Raw genomic sequence first — 15949 nt, forward strand, 5'->3', positions numbered from 1 at the left:
CCGCTCCCCACGCACCTCCACGGCCGCCGCACCGGCCCCGGCCCCGGCCCCGGCCCCGGCCCCGCTCCCGCCCCGCCGTTCCCCAGCGGCGCCCGCCCCCGGCCGGCGCAGCGGCGCGGCTGCTTCCGGGGCAGCGGCCCCGCGCCCATTGGGCCGCGCGGCGGATTTGAACGGAGCGGCGGCAGCGGCAGCGCCTCGGCCCCGCCAGCCCAGCCCGGTTACCGCGCTGAGGGGACGGCAGCGGGCCTTGGGCGGCCGCAGCCGGCAGCGCTCGGCGGCAATGGTAATGCTAATTCCGGCTCTGGGAGCTAGGGGCGGCTTCGCAGGGGTTTGGGCTTGTCGGGCTGTTGGGCTGGGAGCGGCAGGTGTGGTCCCTCGGGGAACTCGCAGGGCGGAGAGATCGAAAAGCCTCCGAGGAGTTTTACTCTGCCCTGCGCTGACTGCAGCCCACCTGTTCCACCCTCTGTGACTCCCATGTGACATTCCCATTATAAAACAGGTTGTCCGCTCCGAACATTTTGGATAATGGGAGGCTGCTGTGCACTCGTGTGTCTCCCGGTGTCTCCTGCCCTCCCCGCCCCTTGCCCAAATTCCTCACCTTTTACAGTCCTGCCAATAACCAAAAACAAACGCACTGTGGGCTCTACCTCAGCTGTATGGAAAAAGGTCAAGGGTTGAGTTTTGTCTTCTGGAAGTAAATGGAATGGGTAGTGCTGCTGTACTGTCACTGCAGTGTTAGGAAACTTTGTTTCAGAAAACAGCACACTTAAAGGCAAATTTGTGCTACATTGTCATGTACCTTGCCTTGACAAATGCAAGAAGGTGGGAGGGACCAAAGCATGAAGCAGCCCAGTTATTGCCAGAGAAGATAATGGCATATGGAATTAAAAAAAAAAAAAAAAAAAAGGAAGAAGATTGTATCAGTAACAAGTTTAGAGTTGTTTGTGTTAGTAAGTCTTAGAAATAATCTTAAATCTCTTTTTTTCCAGGTTTAAAACATCCTCCTAGACGCTTATCTGAATGCACAATGTACTGATGGCACTCTGAGGCTGCTTTTGGAGACTAAACCTCATTTTTGATAACATTCCATTATGTTGGCATAATGTACAAGGAAAGTAAGAGCTGCATGAAGGCGTGACATACAAAAGCACATTTAACCCCTTCACAGTTGCTCTGTCACAGTGAGGCAAGGCTGGTTTAGTTGGAAGAGTTTATTCTAGGAACTTGGTCTTTAAGAAGATACAACTGGGTTTGCACAGCTTATTGGGAGGTGAAGACTCACATATACCTCTGGTATAGTTATATTAATTTTTCTCCTGATTATCTGTCTACCACTCTGGACAATGATTACTTTCCAGCAAAAACTTTTACACTTGGTCAAGTGTTTCAGAAGACAATGGCCTTTATTTTCCAACTCTGAACGGACTACTGTGTGTGGAGCAGACTGCATGTTGATGGCTTTACAACTGTCCATGGCTGAAGTCAATAAACAGGTTAGAATTCTTTCAGTATGTTCTTGGTACACCTCAGACTTGTTTCCCTGGCTGCACTTAGTGCTTAGACACCAACTTGAAATGACTTTTTTGTTCATTTAATTGCTGTTTGTTAAAACAAGGTATATCTGAGGGTCAGGTGCTGCAAGACAAAAAATTTAATATGATTAAGTGCAGTATTGAGTCAGGGCTTAGAAAGAGGAACTGCAAGACAGATGGGAGGATGGAGTGCTTCATGTGTATGTTTGAGCACCAAACTTTAAACACTAGTGTATTTCTGCTGACCGTATAACTTCTGTTTATTTCCATCCAGTGTTTCTTTTGTGCTGTGGATCAGGGTGGGAGAACTATGGCATTTGGGGTGGGTTTTTGTCTTCTGAGTGCTCTGCAAGTATTTTGGAATGACACGTGAAGAACATGAGTATAAAACTGATCTCTTATAATCTGCATGAGTTGTACTTGCCACATTCTATGCTTGGCTGCTGCTTTTCATGACACTCATCAGACCTATATGTGCATCTAAGTTGTGAGTATGGATCCACTAGCAGTAGGGATTATATGGCTTTGTGTGTGCACATGAAGTGTCTGTCAAATGGTGAAGAGGAGGTACAACCCTAAAGTGTCTCTGAAAGAAGCGTTATGGCTTGTCAAAGCTGGAGGATGTCTGAAACATGCCAGAAACAGTTGCAATATTCAGTCAGGCCTTTGCCTGTGTCTCATCTAAGGAGAGCTATTGCAATACTTGTTTTAGTAACCTAACAATACCTTTTTATGTCAATTAATCTAATTATTGATGAAAACAATACTGACTGTTGTCAGAAGACTCAAGTGTTGCATAGTAAATCAAACATGTAGTACAAATCTTTAGTTTAAGAAAACCAAAACAAACATACCAGAAACAACAGAACCACATCCAAGTGAAATCCCTAAGCCAATAAAAAACCCAAACAAACAGAAAACCTGCTTCAGTTTGTGTGTCAGAAAAATTTGTAGTCTACAATGTGCAGACTGGGGATATCTCTTGTCTAAGCATAAAAGATAAAACTGATTAAGGCATCCCCCCCTGTCAGAAACATTACAGCAAGGATACTAGAATCCCAAGACACTGCATTTGTACTTCACAAATGTAGTATATTCCAGCCAGGGGCCTGGTGTCCTCATAATACCTGTGTAGGTAAAATGAGAAAATTAGTCTGCACCAAAATTAACTCTTGGAGAACTGATAAAACAATAATGCAAAACTTTATTAAGATGGGTGACTGTTTGTCATGCTTATTATTCTCAAGGCAAAATTACAAACAGTTTTCCAAAGCTAGCTCTGAGAATTAAAATGTGATGTTCTGCTGTATGCCAAAACTTACAGACATGAAAAGGTTATGGTTCATTGCTTCCTGTTTTTCCTTACAATAAGTTTTTCCCTTCTGCTACAGGTAATTAGTTTATTCTGCTTTCTCCTTTCTTTTCCTCTTCCAGATAATATTCTTCTTTTCCATAAATATCTTTTCTTTCAGAGAAGATCTAACAGAAATTACAGCAGTTATTTTCAATTAATTTTATTTTGAATTGTTTAGCTTGTCCTTCAGATCTGAAGAAAGAGCGAGTTTTCAAAAACCTGATTTGTTTTTTCTGATTATGCTAGTTGTTCTAATAAGGCAAACCTTGGCTTGCATATATATGTGGATTAAAACTCTTTTAGCATTTGCATGGGCTGCCTCTGAAGCACAATTTCTTTAGATGGTATCCCTTTTGGAGTTCACAATCTTGAAGCAAAATATGTCCGTTTTTTTTTTTGTTCAGCACTGAAACTTCAAACTAAGATGCAGAGTTTTAAGTTGCAGGCATATCCCTCGTTAGGTTTCTGATTTAAATGCAATAACTTTGAATTGTTAACACCTGTAGAATGGAAATCTATTTTGATAAAGTCAGTTACTACAAATAAAAATAATTTCATTAGCAGGCTATTGAGTGTCTGTATTGAGAAAAACCCAACACATCCAACCTATCACAAACAACCAAAATACACTTGTCTTCCTTTATCAGCCTGGACAATTTTAATGGATTTGTTGTTTTAACTGGTATCAGTATCTGCAGTGGAAAGGAAAAAATAATAAAGCTTTTTGAAGAACTCTGGAAAAGTTTAAAAGCTTCATAATCTATGAATCTTAAATTTCACCAGAATAAGGGTAGCAAAAGGATGATAAACCTTGATTAAACAGCAGGGATGAAAAAGGAAATCTATGCTCTGAATCCCTCTGAAAATACTTTGGTTTGTAGCACAGTTGTAGGCATGTGGCATAAAGACAAGTGACATAAGTCTGTGGTGGAAGCAAATATCTTTCACCTAGATTGATTAGTATAGATCTATCTAAAATACATTTTCAAGGAGAAGAGCCTTCCTCAAGGTTTGAAATAGTAATAACAGTTTTCAAGATGAAGTTCAGCTGGGTAATTGCTTTAGTTTGACTGTTTGTACCTGTGGATCAGAAGGGGTAGAAGATGAGTTATTAGGTCAAATAATCATCTGTCATTTTCAGACTATGGTTGTTTTAGCTAGTGCAATGAGAAACTGAATTGTATAAAACAATTATTTTTCTAGAATCTGTGAGTTTAAGTTGTTAGACTTAAATGGGTTGTAAATCAATTCTAGAATGAGAGTTTTGTTACTGGAGGAGAAACTGCTTCCTTGTTGGTTTTAGAAATTTGTGTTTGTGTATTTCTGATTCTGTATAAAAGCAGTTTTGGTGTGTGGTTTAGTTCTCTTCTGTGCTTCCATGAGTGCATTTGTATGCTGACTAAGGACTATTATGTTCTGTTTTAGTGTCTTGTATTTCTTGAGATTATTTTCCAAATTATCCTGTTTCCGTGTCGGCAAATGAAGAAAAATGCAGTTTTACAGTGTTACTCCCTTAAACTGTTCTGTCTCCCTTTTGGTAATGAGACACTCCTGACTAACTTTGTAGCAATTTTATGTGCTGTGTTGCTTTTAATATGTTGTAATGATGCTGCTGTAATGATGTTGCTAGGTGAGGTTGTTCTTGGCTGTTGTTCAGCATGATTAATTTTTTGCAGAATCACTGAAGGGTTGAAGTTGGAAGGGAGCTCTGGAGGTCATCTTATCCATCCTCCCTCAAGTAGGGCAACCTGGCAGGGCCACTTGTCCAAGACTAGGTCCAGGTGTCTTTCGAATTCTCTGAGGATGGAGACTCCATAACCTCCCTGGACAACCTGTGCCAGTACTTGGGCATCCTCCAAGTAAAAAGGTGTTTTCTGATGTTCAGAGCAACCTTGTGTGTTTCAGTTTGTGCCCATTGCCTCTGTTCCTACCACTGGGCACCTTAGGAAAGAGCCTGGCTCTCTTCTTTGCACATAGCCTTCAGATATTTTTATGCATTGAGCATTCTTTTCTCCAGACAGCCCCACCTTAGTCAGCCTTTCCTCATATGTGAAATGCTTCTGTCCTTAATGATGTCTGTGGATGATGTGTGAACTTTGTTGGACTTCTCTCCAGTGTGTCTGTGTCCCTCATACTGTGGAGCCCTGAACTGGACACAGTATTTAAGAGTCTCTCCAGTGCTGAGTAGCCTTCTCTACAAAGGACAGGGCTCTTTTTCACCAAAGAGTTTGGAGTATTAAATATTTTCCTGCATTTTTTTTTAAAGGAAATTATATACTGAGGCTGTTCTCCTGTCTTTCCCTTAATGTGTAATCAAATCATAACTATAAGTTAGCTTCATGTATTTTTAATTTTTTTTTGTTTTTGTTTAACAACTGGCATTGTTTTAATGGTGTTAAAACTCTTGCTACATCTTCCTTATCAATAGGATTTTTTTCTCCTTCCCACTCCTCTCTCTATAGTATAACAGGTGTCTGTTTTGAGGGGTAGAAGAGGAAACAAAGTCCTTTGTTTTGTGGTGTTTTGTTTTGTTTGTTTCTAACTAGCAGGGTTCTAAATTTTCAATCTTTTGTTTTTTATTACCACTATAATTGATGGTGTTGGCTTTAGAAAATGCTTGTTTGTTGTTTAGGTGAGTACAATTTTTACTTTGCCTATTCCATGATTCTGCTGTTCTACTGACCCATATATCTAATACCTCTCTAGTGCTCATTAAACAGACAATATCTCTATTTTCTTGTGCCCTGGTACTTTTTCCCTCAACACCCCCCTTCACCCACCCAAAGAAAAAGGTGTTGATTACCCATGCCATTGTCATTTTATGTATTATTATTTTATAATATTGTCATTTCTCTAAGCTTGGGCTATCAGCCTGTAACTTCACTGCTTCTGCATCTTGCAGCCTAACAGCTGCCACATGTTCACGTGAACCAGTTTCTCAATCTGTGCACAGCACTGTTGGTATAATGGAAAACTTATTAAAAATGCTGCTTTATCCTACCTCAATGTGCTTTATGTTCCCCTTGAAGTTTGGGAACTCCTCTGCTGTGTGAGAGTGTAAGGAAGCAACAAAGGCTGAGCAGAGCTAGAGGTGACAAGAGTGCAGAATTGCACAACTCAAGGACAAAGCCAGAAAACAATGCTGCAGTCTAGGATATGCCTGGGAAGAATTAACCCAACACAGGTGATAGTTAAGCACAGCAGTCTTTTATGCATTCCTAAAAGGGTTGGTGAGCCAATGTTTGGGGAAGGTGTAAGCCAACATTTTGAAGCTGAAATGCACAACCTTTTTGGTTTTTAAAGCAATTTGCTGTCAAAGTAGAAATTGATTTGCTGAGTAGTTACGACTAGAAAACTTACAATACCTACAAAATAGAAAAAATAGTGTCTTTAAGCATGATGTGTTGCTGCTGAATTTCAAACATTCTAAAATGAGAGTCTCCAGGTAACTTAATATGGTGCATTACCAGGAAGTGAAGATGCATTGTAATACTTTATGGGTTCCATTCCTATGAAATGGAATATTTGCACTGCCTATAATAGAATTAAAACATGGGACTTTTTGAACTTCCTTAAGCTATTAGCCAGTTGACAAATACTTACTACAGAACACCACAGTATTTTTAAAATCAATTCAAAAACCAGATACTTGAGAAATTGACTGTGTAAGTAATGGAATATGCCATCACAGTGAATGCCTGCTCACAAAGGTTAATATCTGGAATGCAATATTTGGATTTAAAATATTTTTGCAGCACTAACATAAACTTTACTAATCTCTGCAGGCCCTTGATCTGGTGACGAAAGGTTTTGATTTATTAGATACCTTATGAAGTTGTACTTTAACTTGGTACTTCTGAAGGATTTTGATTCAAAATAAAGTGAGAAAACAACATTTTCTTCCCATCTACTGCTGCTTTGGTCTGTTTAAATTGGGTTATAATATGATTATATGTTCAATTTTTTGAGGGGCTGAAATGAAAATGAGGTGGCTTTCAGAAAACATATAGGCAGTTTTAATATTCTGGTAATATGTGGAATAATATGTAACTTCATAGTGCTGATTTATCAGCACAAATTAGAAGGCAAGAAGGTGCTCTGAAACTAATATGTGTGAGTTCTAGATATTTTCTAGACTTTTTCACTCCTAGTTCTTTGCCTAGACAATATCAAAATGGTTGACTTTCAGGATTTTTTAATCATGTTTTTAACGAGATCTACTAAGAAGGTTGTGCTAAATATGTTAGAGCAAAGAAGGGATCATTTGAGCTGGAACAACTTAAATTATTAGAATTTCTCATGTTTTCTTATTTCATATGTTCTGTTGCTAATGGTGCTTATATGCAATTAATTTGCTTAATGTGGAAATATCATGAGATATAATTAAACCTTTGCTCTAGGCAGGAGCCATCAGTCATTATGGACAGTGCATAGCAAGGCTTGTTATTTGGTCACTAGGCATTTATCTCATGGTGAAAAACACCTCTTTTTTTTTGCTGCCATATATTGGGAAATGCTTTAGATACCAGTAGTGTGGACAAACGTTTACCAGCAGGAATTGAGGACTGGTAGCCAGTTTAAAGAGCAGGGTGTGGACAGAAATGAGGAGGACAGGTTGTGAAAGAGAAGGTGGTAAGAGCAAGTAGTTGGAGGAGAAGGCAGAGGGGCACATGGAACATTACTCTTGCTGTCAAAATTATTTGATTTAATGTCAATTATAGTAGTAACAGAGGGGGTGTTTCTGGCTTTAATATATTTACTAGGACTGTGTAGCAACACTGTTAATGTTATGATAAAATATAACTGTATTAACACAAGAAAGAAAAGGCTTTTTTAAAATTTCCATACTTGAAACAAAGAAGCCCTATTTACTACCTACTGCCATGCTGAAAACTATTTCTGCAAATAAAGAACTTTATGCAAGGAGTAGTCCTGCAACATTCCCTGTGTCTTCTCATGAGTAAAGTTTGATATACATGCTTGGTATTTTAAAGATCAGGGGCAAATATTGACAGAATATAACAAAATTCAACTGTAAATGCAAAGCAGTGGAAGAACTTCAACTATAAGTAAGACCTTGAGATAAATTTAGGTTATGGTAGATTTTAAAATACATATGCAGCTTGTTTTAAATTTATTTTTGAAGCTATGCTGAATATGAAACATATTTTTTTTCTCTTTTTGGTTCTATCAGCATCATGGATGTTTCACAGTACCACTTAGTGATGTGTTGGAAACTTGGAACTATTTGTTACGTGACAAACTGGGATTATATGAAAACATGAAAGAACCTGAAAATTATGCTGATGTGAAAAAAGCCTATCATGCTTTCTTAGCAAGAAGCAATATGTTAGATTTAATAGACATATATCAGAAGTGCTATAGCCTTGGACTTTCAGCTGAAGATGAAAGCATATCCCCTGTAAGTTATTATATTTGCTTGACCTCTTATCTTTTGGCATGTTTTTGGTTCCAGTTATGGATTTATGACACTTCTGATTATACACAGGAGCTGTGGGTTATTCACCAGCTACTTTGCTTTTCTGCTAGGGAAGCACTTGAGTTTAAATTACTAAATATTATAAAGAAGTCTTAAGTTCACTCAAATTATTTCTCTCTGCTGTCCTGCTGGATTGTGAAGTCCCACAACTCCTCTATGAATAAATGACCCCTTGCCATAATCTGGCCTGAGAAATAAACTGTAGAGAATTGATAAAGCTGAAACAAATCTTAGTTATTAATGCATCATGGTGTTTTGGTTGTATGTTGATGTGCAACCAAAATATTTTAAATTATTATGATTTTGAAAACTATGCTCTTTAAACAAAACTTCTGTATAATATATGTGTTTGAATTTTAGGTTTTTTTTTTTTTTTCCACAAGTTCCAATTCAGCCACTCAGTCACGGCTCTGTTTTATTTTATTGTAGGTCTTTTATTTGGGGTTTTTAATGTTTTTCTTTTCCTCATGCTTTTTGTGGGGAAGATAGAGAACTTGAGTGGGTTAATGAGCTCTTCCTAAACTTGGCATAGCATATTAAATTTTCTCTAAAATGTAAGCAGTGGCTTTTAGTGCAAATGTATAATGTAACTGCTTGAGATAATTTATAGTTAATTTTAATCTTAAGCTTAATTTCTCTACTAAAACAGTTGTACTTTTAAAGACTAAAACTAAAAGTAGGTTGTAAGGGCTGTGCTAAACTCAACCACTAGCAAAGTGACAGAGAGGTCTACACCAGGTTTTAAAACTACGTTTACTTTCTAGTTATCTTCATGTTTAAGTTTACTCTGATTTTTTTATTAAAGGTTCAACTGTTGGAGTTTATTTCTGGTGTAATGAATGCACAAGAAAATAATGGTTCTGTTCTTTCTACTCCTACACGAATCAACAGACAGGGCCAGGAGCATATGAAGGTAAAAATTATTTTTGTCTCTTGTAATGTTCTGTATCTATTGAAAAGATTGAATATAACAGTTTTATTTTCCAGTTACTGTTATTCATTTGTGGCTGGGTTATAAGAAATGAAAACCTGTGTATCCAAGGTCTGTATAACCTGAGTGTACTGTAGGTGTGTATAAGGCTCTTGTATTCTGGAAGACAGTCCAGAATGACAGGCACTTGATGTAGAACAAATTTTTCTACGAATATACCATCACTCAGACCTTGTCTGAACTTTAAATAAATGAAGCAATCTCCTTTGATTTCATTTTATTAGCTTGTACCCCCTTACATATGGAAGAAATCTGAATAGCTGCTGTAGCTGTAGCAAAGCAACAAGTTGGCTGTCCCAATAGAGGACTTGAGGACTTGACCTTTTCAACCACCAAAATAAGAATTTCTGAGTACTTTCTAGCAGTGTTTGAAATGCTGGAGCTTTAGCGATTTCCAAACTTGCTTTTCTCATAATAAATGGTAATTTCAAATCAATATTTGAATATAATTCAAAATATTTCTGAACAAGAAAGTATTTTCTGAATTGAGGTTCTCCTGTAAACAGCACATCTACCACTACCACTATGGATTTCTTACTGCTCTGACTTGTGCAGTAAAAATATTCTTTGCTCTTTTTCCTCCTCTGAGGACTGTCTTTGCATTCTATCGCATGTACATGTTTGGGTTTGTAACTGTATTTTGTTGTGTACATACTGTGGTATGAGGAGATATTCTGCAGCAGGTATAAATTTTGTTGTTATATGTAATTCTGTTACAGACCTCTTTTCTTTATTTTCTGTTTTTTCCCCCCTTCTTCTTGCAACAATACTGCAGAGTCTTCAGTTCTGGGCCTGTTTTTCTCCAAGGGTCCAGGACAGTGCTGAAGTATTAGAAATTAGAATGTTATCTATTGGTTATGTGAGTGGAGCAGGTTCACAATTGATGTCCAAACTGAACCAGTTTCTTTGATTTAAATCCCCTGGAAGCCAAGAGAAAAAACTACTGAATCTGTGGGAGAGCTGGCAAGTAGTTTAAAATCTTTAAAGTCTTTTTGAAGTTAATGACAAATTCTTACATGGTTTAATGGTGCTAGTATTTGCCTTGAGGTAGAAAAGGGAAGTCTGTGAGGAGGTTTCTAAACAGAAATTTATGGCCAATTTTAATAACCCTCAAACACCTTGTGAATATTCAAGTCCCATATATTCAGTTCTAACTTACTTATCATGTTTGTTTTCATCAAGACTTCCAGAATCCTCATGCATAAAGTAGCAATTTGAAATGATGCAAGGTGAATTTTTATTCTTCCAAAAATTACATCAGTATGCGTCTAATTAACTTTAAAATAAAATGGAACATAATTTAGCAGTGGGATGACCAATTTGTGTGATATTTTTGTATGCAGGTGACAGTCCTGGCAAAGAAGTTTGTCTGTTCATATTTAAGCCTTTTGGTGAATTCAAAGGATGATCTGGCACTGGCTCATATTCTAAATGTTCCTGACAGAGGACTTGGTAGAGAAGCTTTCACTAACCTGAAACATGCCTCACAGGAGAGAAGAATGTCAATTTTCCTGGTATGTGTGTCAAATGAATCTTCCTGGAGGTTGGGGTCAATGAAGTAAATCTCTAAACAGAGAATGTGACTTTAATCCAATATGACAATGCTGATGTTTGCAAGCCAAGTCAAATACCACCATGAACACAATCTTAAAACTAAAAAGACAATACATTCTGGGGGGAGAAACAAGTGCTTGTTTGGTCATGGGATCTCAAGGTGGACAGAAGAAATAGTTTGTGTGTTTCTCAAGAATTCTAAATGGCATCTTGGAGTAGTTGTTTTCAGCACAGAGCTGTCTCAGAAATAGTTGAAGTAAGGTAAAGAAGACTTCTTTCTTCAAAGAACCACTGTAGTCCATCATACTCAAAACAGTCATTAAATTTTGCATGCAGTGTAACCTCAGTACACACAACAGCAGTCTAAGTTAAAAACAGTTTGGATATATAGTCACTGAAGCAGCTGCATTCTCAAACTTTTATGGTTGAATAATTATGGAAAATTTGTGAAATCTAGGTTCCAGGTTTAATTATTTTAGCTCCTAATGCTCTGTTAACATTGTATAAAAAACCTTATGTGTTTGGACTGGATTTAACATGTGTTCTTCACAGTTGCCAGAGGGGGAACTTCTTTACTGTGTAAAGAAGTTATCTCTTCTGATCTTGAAAACTAGAGTATTTGCCATTGGGAGGGCAAGGTCCTGTGAACTGTGTACTTGATCCATAGGAAATCTTTAGCACAAAGACAAGAATACTGCAAGCAGACAGCAAGGTTACTTTCTGTGCTAGAGTAATTGGAGTTTTTGTCTTTCCAGTCCTAATAGCTCTATGATCTCGCTCTGTACTCTGAAATTAAAATTTGTGTGGAATTAACATTTCTGTGTCTGTGTAAAGTTTATTGAATTGTTATTCTTTCACCTTCCTGGACAGCTGCTAGGGTTTTTGTTCTTACTGTTGCCTTAAAATTTTGAGGATTGAGGTTGAGCATACTCTAAGGTATGCTTTTGGCAGATCTTTTAATTCTCTTAACGGCATATAAAAATATGTGGACACTTTCAAGATGACAGAAGCCTTAGCTGTCATAAATTTTTAGAAGATTTGAGTATACATTATTTGGATCTCTGAAAAGTGTTGTAAGCTGAAGTCTGCTTTTACATGCTTATGTTAAAATTGTCCTTGGGTCATAGAGAGCACTCTGAATATAATAGTAGTTTTTGTGAGGCCAGCAGGAGCATTTAAACAGCCACAACAACAAAAGAGTTCTGTACCATGTTTTAATAAGTTGTTTGTCCTGAGCTTTCAAAAGGCTGATGTAAACATAAAATTAGCTGGGTTATTTTTACTATGGTTTGTGCTTTTTTTGTTTTTTTAATGCTTCTGTGCTCTTTAAGTATTGATCTTGCGAATATTTGTGGTGAGATGCACAAAGCTTGCAATTAAGAGCCATTGTTTTATTTCAGGTAAGTTATTTCTGCTATCAGCCAGCTGTTACACAATTTGCAGACCTGTAGGAAAGCATATGTGCAGTCCATGTCTGTCTACAGTTTGATATTTGTTTCTCCTAATAGATGGCAACATCTTTTATTCGGACCATAGAACTTGGAGGAAGAGACTCTGCATCTTCTTTCTATGATCCTTTAAGAGCCCATGTGAAAGGGCTTTCCAACTTTGTTAATTTTATTGACAAGCTGCAAGAGATTCTTGGTGAAATCTTAAATACAAGGTAATAGATTTTCTGTTAGATTTTTGTCTTGGTGAGCACCTCCTTTTCTTACGCCTGAACAAAAAGAGTAAAAGAAAATCAAATAATGTACTTACTAAAGAATTCAGAGTAAGTATTTAAAAATTAAACCTTATTTAAAAATATAGTTGAAAAACAATTGGTGTAAGCTTATGAATTTTTGGAGCTTTTTTGTATTGAAATTCTATCAAATCTATGTATAGTTTGGTTACTTCCCTAGTTGTAAATGAAGTTGCAATGATTTCCACCTTAAGTACATAAGTACATAAACTGATATGTGTCTTACTTCTTGCTAGTTAATTCCTTCATTTTGCTTTACCCTTATATAAAGGAATCTTTCTTGCTGCTAACAAGTGACAATGTTGGTTATTTAGCCTTTTTTTCATTTACTTTAGCTATATAAGTGAAGCATAAAAATTACTTCTTATGGAGGCTCTGGTGGTATTGTTGATTTTGAATGTGTTTGAAGAACTGAGGTTAGTCTCTTGGGCAGTTTTATAAATGTTTGATGAATTAGAGAAGTGTAAATGTAATACAAGGGTTTGAATTGGTAAGGGATGACATTATTACAGAGAGAAGAGCTACTTTCTTAAGCTTCATAGAAATTAATAATTTTGCCTTTTATAATCAGTAATTTTTCCATACAGAACTTTGGCAAATCAGCTATAATAGTTCTATTCTTGATATTAAAGAATCTTTTTTTAAGTTTGAATTGAGTCTAATCCTCACAGTGGAAAACAAAATGTTATAAGTAAACATTGTTTAAGTTAATGTTCAGTTTCCATTGAAGCTGGAAGTGGGAAGTATTTCTGAAGTTGTTTTGCAGTTTTGTCTTATTTTTTTTATTCTGCTGCTTTGTTCTTTCATTTCAACATCCTGGATGCCAGAGACATACTGTCTGTGCTGGTGATTAAAGATTTAGTTCAACATATAGTATATGCTGGTTTTTTTATTTAAATCATGTCTGGCCCTGTATATTGATAAAAATGAGACATGGAAAAATATTTATGTGCATGAACTTTTTAGGATGAAAAGACATTTTCAGGTAAATGCAGTTCAGAAAAGTGTAATGTAAAATGTGGCATCTTGATAATTACTCATCTCTTTCAAAGAGAATGTTTGAATGTGTGAAAAATCAGAGTGGGATAGTTGCTGGGAGTTATCAGTTTCTCACTGGGTGAATTCTCTAGAGCTCAGAAATGATTTTTAGCATTCAGGTATTTATTGTGTAGCTTTCCCTGCTGTATCTGCTGTTCCATTTATTTTGGGATATAAGTCTTGTTAATGTCAGATGCTGGTGTGTGCATTAAGTTGGCTGTACACATGTAAGTACTGCTGTTTGTTTTGCTGACCAGGAGTGGAAGGTGGCTGTACTGTGCTGTTTGTAGCACCTCTCATACCCCCTATGGGCTTTATACCCTCACAATGTTTTTTTTTTCATGTTTTTAATCTGTGTATCTATAGATGTTTTCAGGTTTTTGGTATGTCACATGGATGAGGACTCTGTGTCCTGTCTGTCATGTCTTGGGAGCTCCAGAGGGATCCACTTCTATGCAAAAAATGTTTTCTAGTTCGTTACTGCTGCAAAGTAAAGATCAGAGGGGGCAAAAGGCAGCAATGCAGCAGAATCCTGAGTTGTTTCATCTGTAGAAACCCGCTGAGAAATCCAGGAGCAAACTAGACAACCTGTTTGAAGCACTGCTGTTTCTCTGATGCAAAGATAAGCCAACCTGCAGTGACCAGGTCTCTGTATTGGCTATGCCACAAGAACAAATGCTGTGTTTTTCACTTAATGATTGGAAATCTTATTTTGTTACATTGAAGATATGAAACTTGTAATTGCACAAAATACAAAGTAGCCAAATTAATGGTGGGTCACCGTGGAACACACATTGAAAAGAGGTTTTCTTCATATGACTGATTCCTTTGCTTTGGGGATCTAGAAACCAAACTGAAGATCTTGGACAGTGGTGGGAAGTGCTTAAAAATATTTTGAACTTAGGAGATATTGTGCAACCAAGTATCTGCTAACCTATAGAGAATATCAAAAATGTGTTTCACATTTCCCCATCATTCAGCTGAGAAAGTGAAGAGTAGATTAGATGAACAAAGGGAAATCTGTCCAACAGAGTGGAAGTTTAATCAAACTATGATGGTTTGGTTCAAATATGTCATTCCTGGTAGCAGGAGAATGGAAAGACAAAATGAAATTTGGTAGTTTCTTGGTGTATTCACTGAAGACTGAATATTCTACACATCTCTGAAATGTTGAAATTGTTTGCCTCTCCTCATTCTTTAGATGTCTGATATTAGAAGTAATTGCTAATCTTTCAAGAATCAGTAGCATGAATATTTGTTAACATTTGGGGGTGCTGTAAAACCTGTAATGCTAAAGCCATTTATAGATTTGTACATGTAAGACTTGGACAATGTTATACAGTAAATGGAGAACTTGGATATTCCACTTTTTTACATCTTGACAAAGGGCATATCAATGTTGTATTTGTCAATGAAAGGGATGACTATTATACACCTTATGATCTGAAAACTCCTGTTGGTATAAATGAAAAGCTGAAGTTCTTTTAGGCCAGAACTCCTTAAATGACTTTCCCCAAGTTTTTTAACAAAGTGTGACTCAAAACTGAGGGATCGAAGGTCGTTTGTCACGTTGGTTACTGCGCTTGATGGCTGGTACGGGGGGATGCGTGTACACACACACACTGAAAAATCCCCCTGGTTTTGTAGAGTGGCAAGGCTGGGAGCGTGGCAGCGTGTTTTCCCCTCGGCTGGGCGCTGCTCTGGGCGCAGGCAGCGGCCGCTGGGTGTCAGTATCGCACAGCTCTGCCGCAGCCCTGGCCCCGCAGCCCTGGCCCCGCAGCCCTGGCCCCGCAGCCCTGGCCCCGCAGCCCTGGCCCCGCAGCCCTGGCCCCGCAGCCCTGGCCCCGCTGCCCTGGCCCCGCTGCCCTCGCCCCGCTGCCCTCGCCCGCAGCGCGGCCCCGCAGCGCCCTCCGCCCGTGTCGCTGCGCTCCGCTGCCCCTCCACAGCGAAAACCACGTTTCTGATGCGCTTCCTTTGAGAAGCTGTGCTTGCATCTCGAGGTGCGGTAGTGTTTGCGGAGAGAAAGCACTTTGGGCTCTATCTAGGCTTGTGCTGGATGTTTGGGTTAATTGGACAGCGTTCACACAGCCCTGGAGGTTTGTGGTCTAAAGTTGCTGGAAAGTTGTGCAAGCATATGCAAAACATTGTATATAGGATTGCTTAAATTTAGGATTATAGAATAATTCAGGTTGGAAGGAACATCAGAAAGTTTTTGGTCCAACATCCCGCTCAAAGCAGG

At 38.1% G+C, this 15949-nt stretch overlaps 1 protein-coding gene across 4 annotated transcripts in view; it reads left to right on the forward strand.

Moving 5' to 3' along the window:
• The first annotated feature begins 109 nt into the window (after nucleotides 1-109).
• Nucleotides 110-15949, forward strand: part of PARPBP (PARP1 binding protein) — a 38468-nt gene continuing 22628 nt past the window's right edge. For 2 of the 4 annotated variants that reach the window (XM_079303611.1, XM_079303614.1), the window contains exons 1-6: nucleotides 110-187; nucleotides 990-1493; nucleotides 8081-8308; nucleotides 9192-9299; nucleotides 10721-10891; nucleotides 12440-12594. In XM_079303611.1, the coding sequence (XP_079159737.1) occupies nucleotides 1344-1493; nucleotides 8081-8308; nucleotides 9192-9299; nucleotides 10721-10891; nucleotides 12440-12594 (812 nt within the window). In that variant the 5' untranslated portion in view covers nucleotides 110-187; nucleotides 990-1343. Of the gene's footprint in view, nucleotides 284-989; nucleotides 1494-8080; nucleotides 8309-9191; nucleotides 9300-10720; nucleotides 10892-12439; nucleotides 12595-15949 lie in introns of all 4 variants that reach the window. The other 2 variants (XM_079303613.1, XM_079303612.1) reach the window with 2 other exon arrangements.

The sequence above is a fragment of the Erithacus rubecula genome (assembly GCF_903797595.1).
Source record: "Erithacus rubecula genome assembly, chromosome: 4".
NCBI classification, from domain to species: domain Eukaryota; kingdom Metazoa; phylum Chordata; class Aves; order Passeriformes; family Muscicapidae; genus Erithacus; species Erithacus rubecula.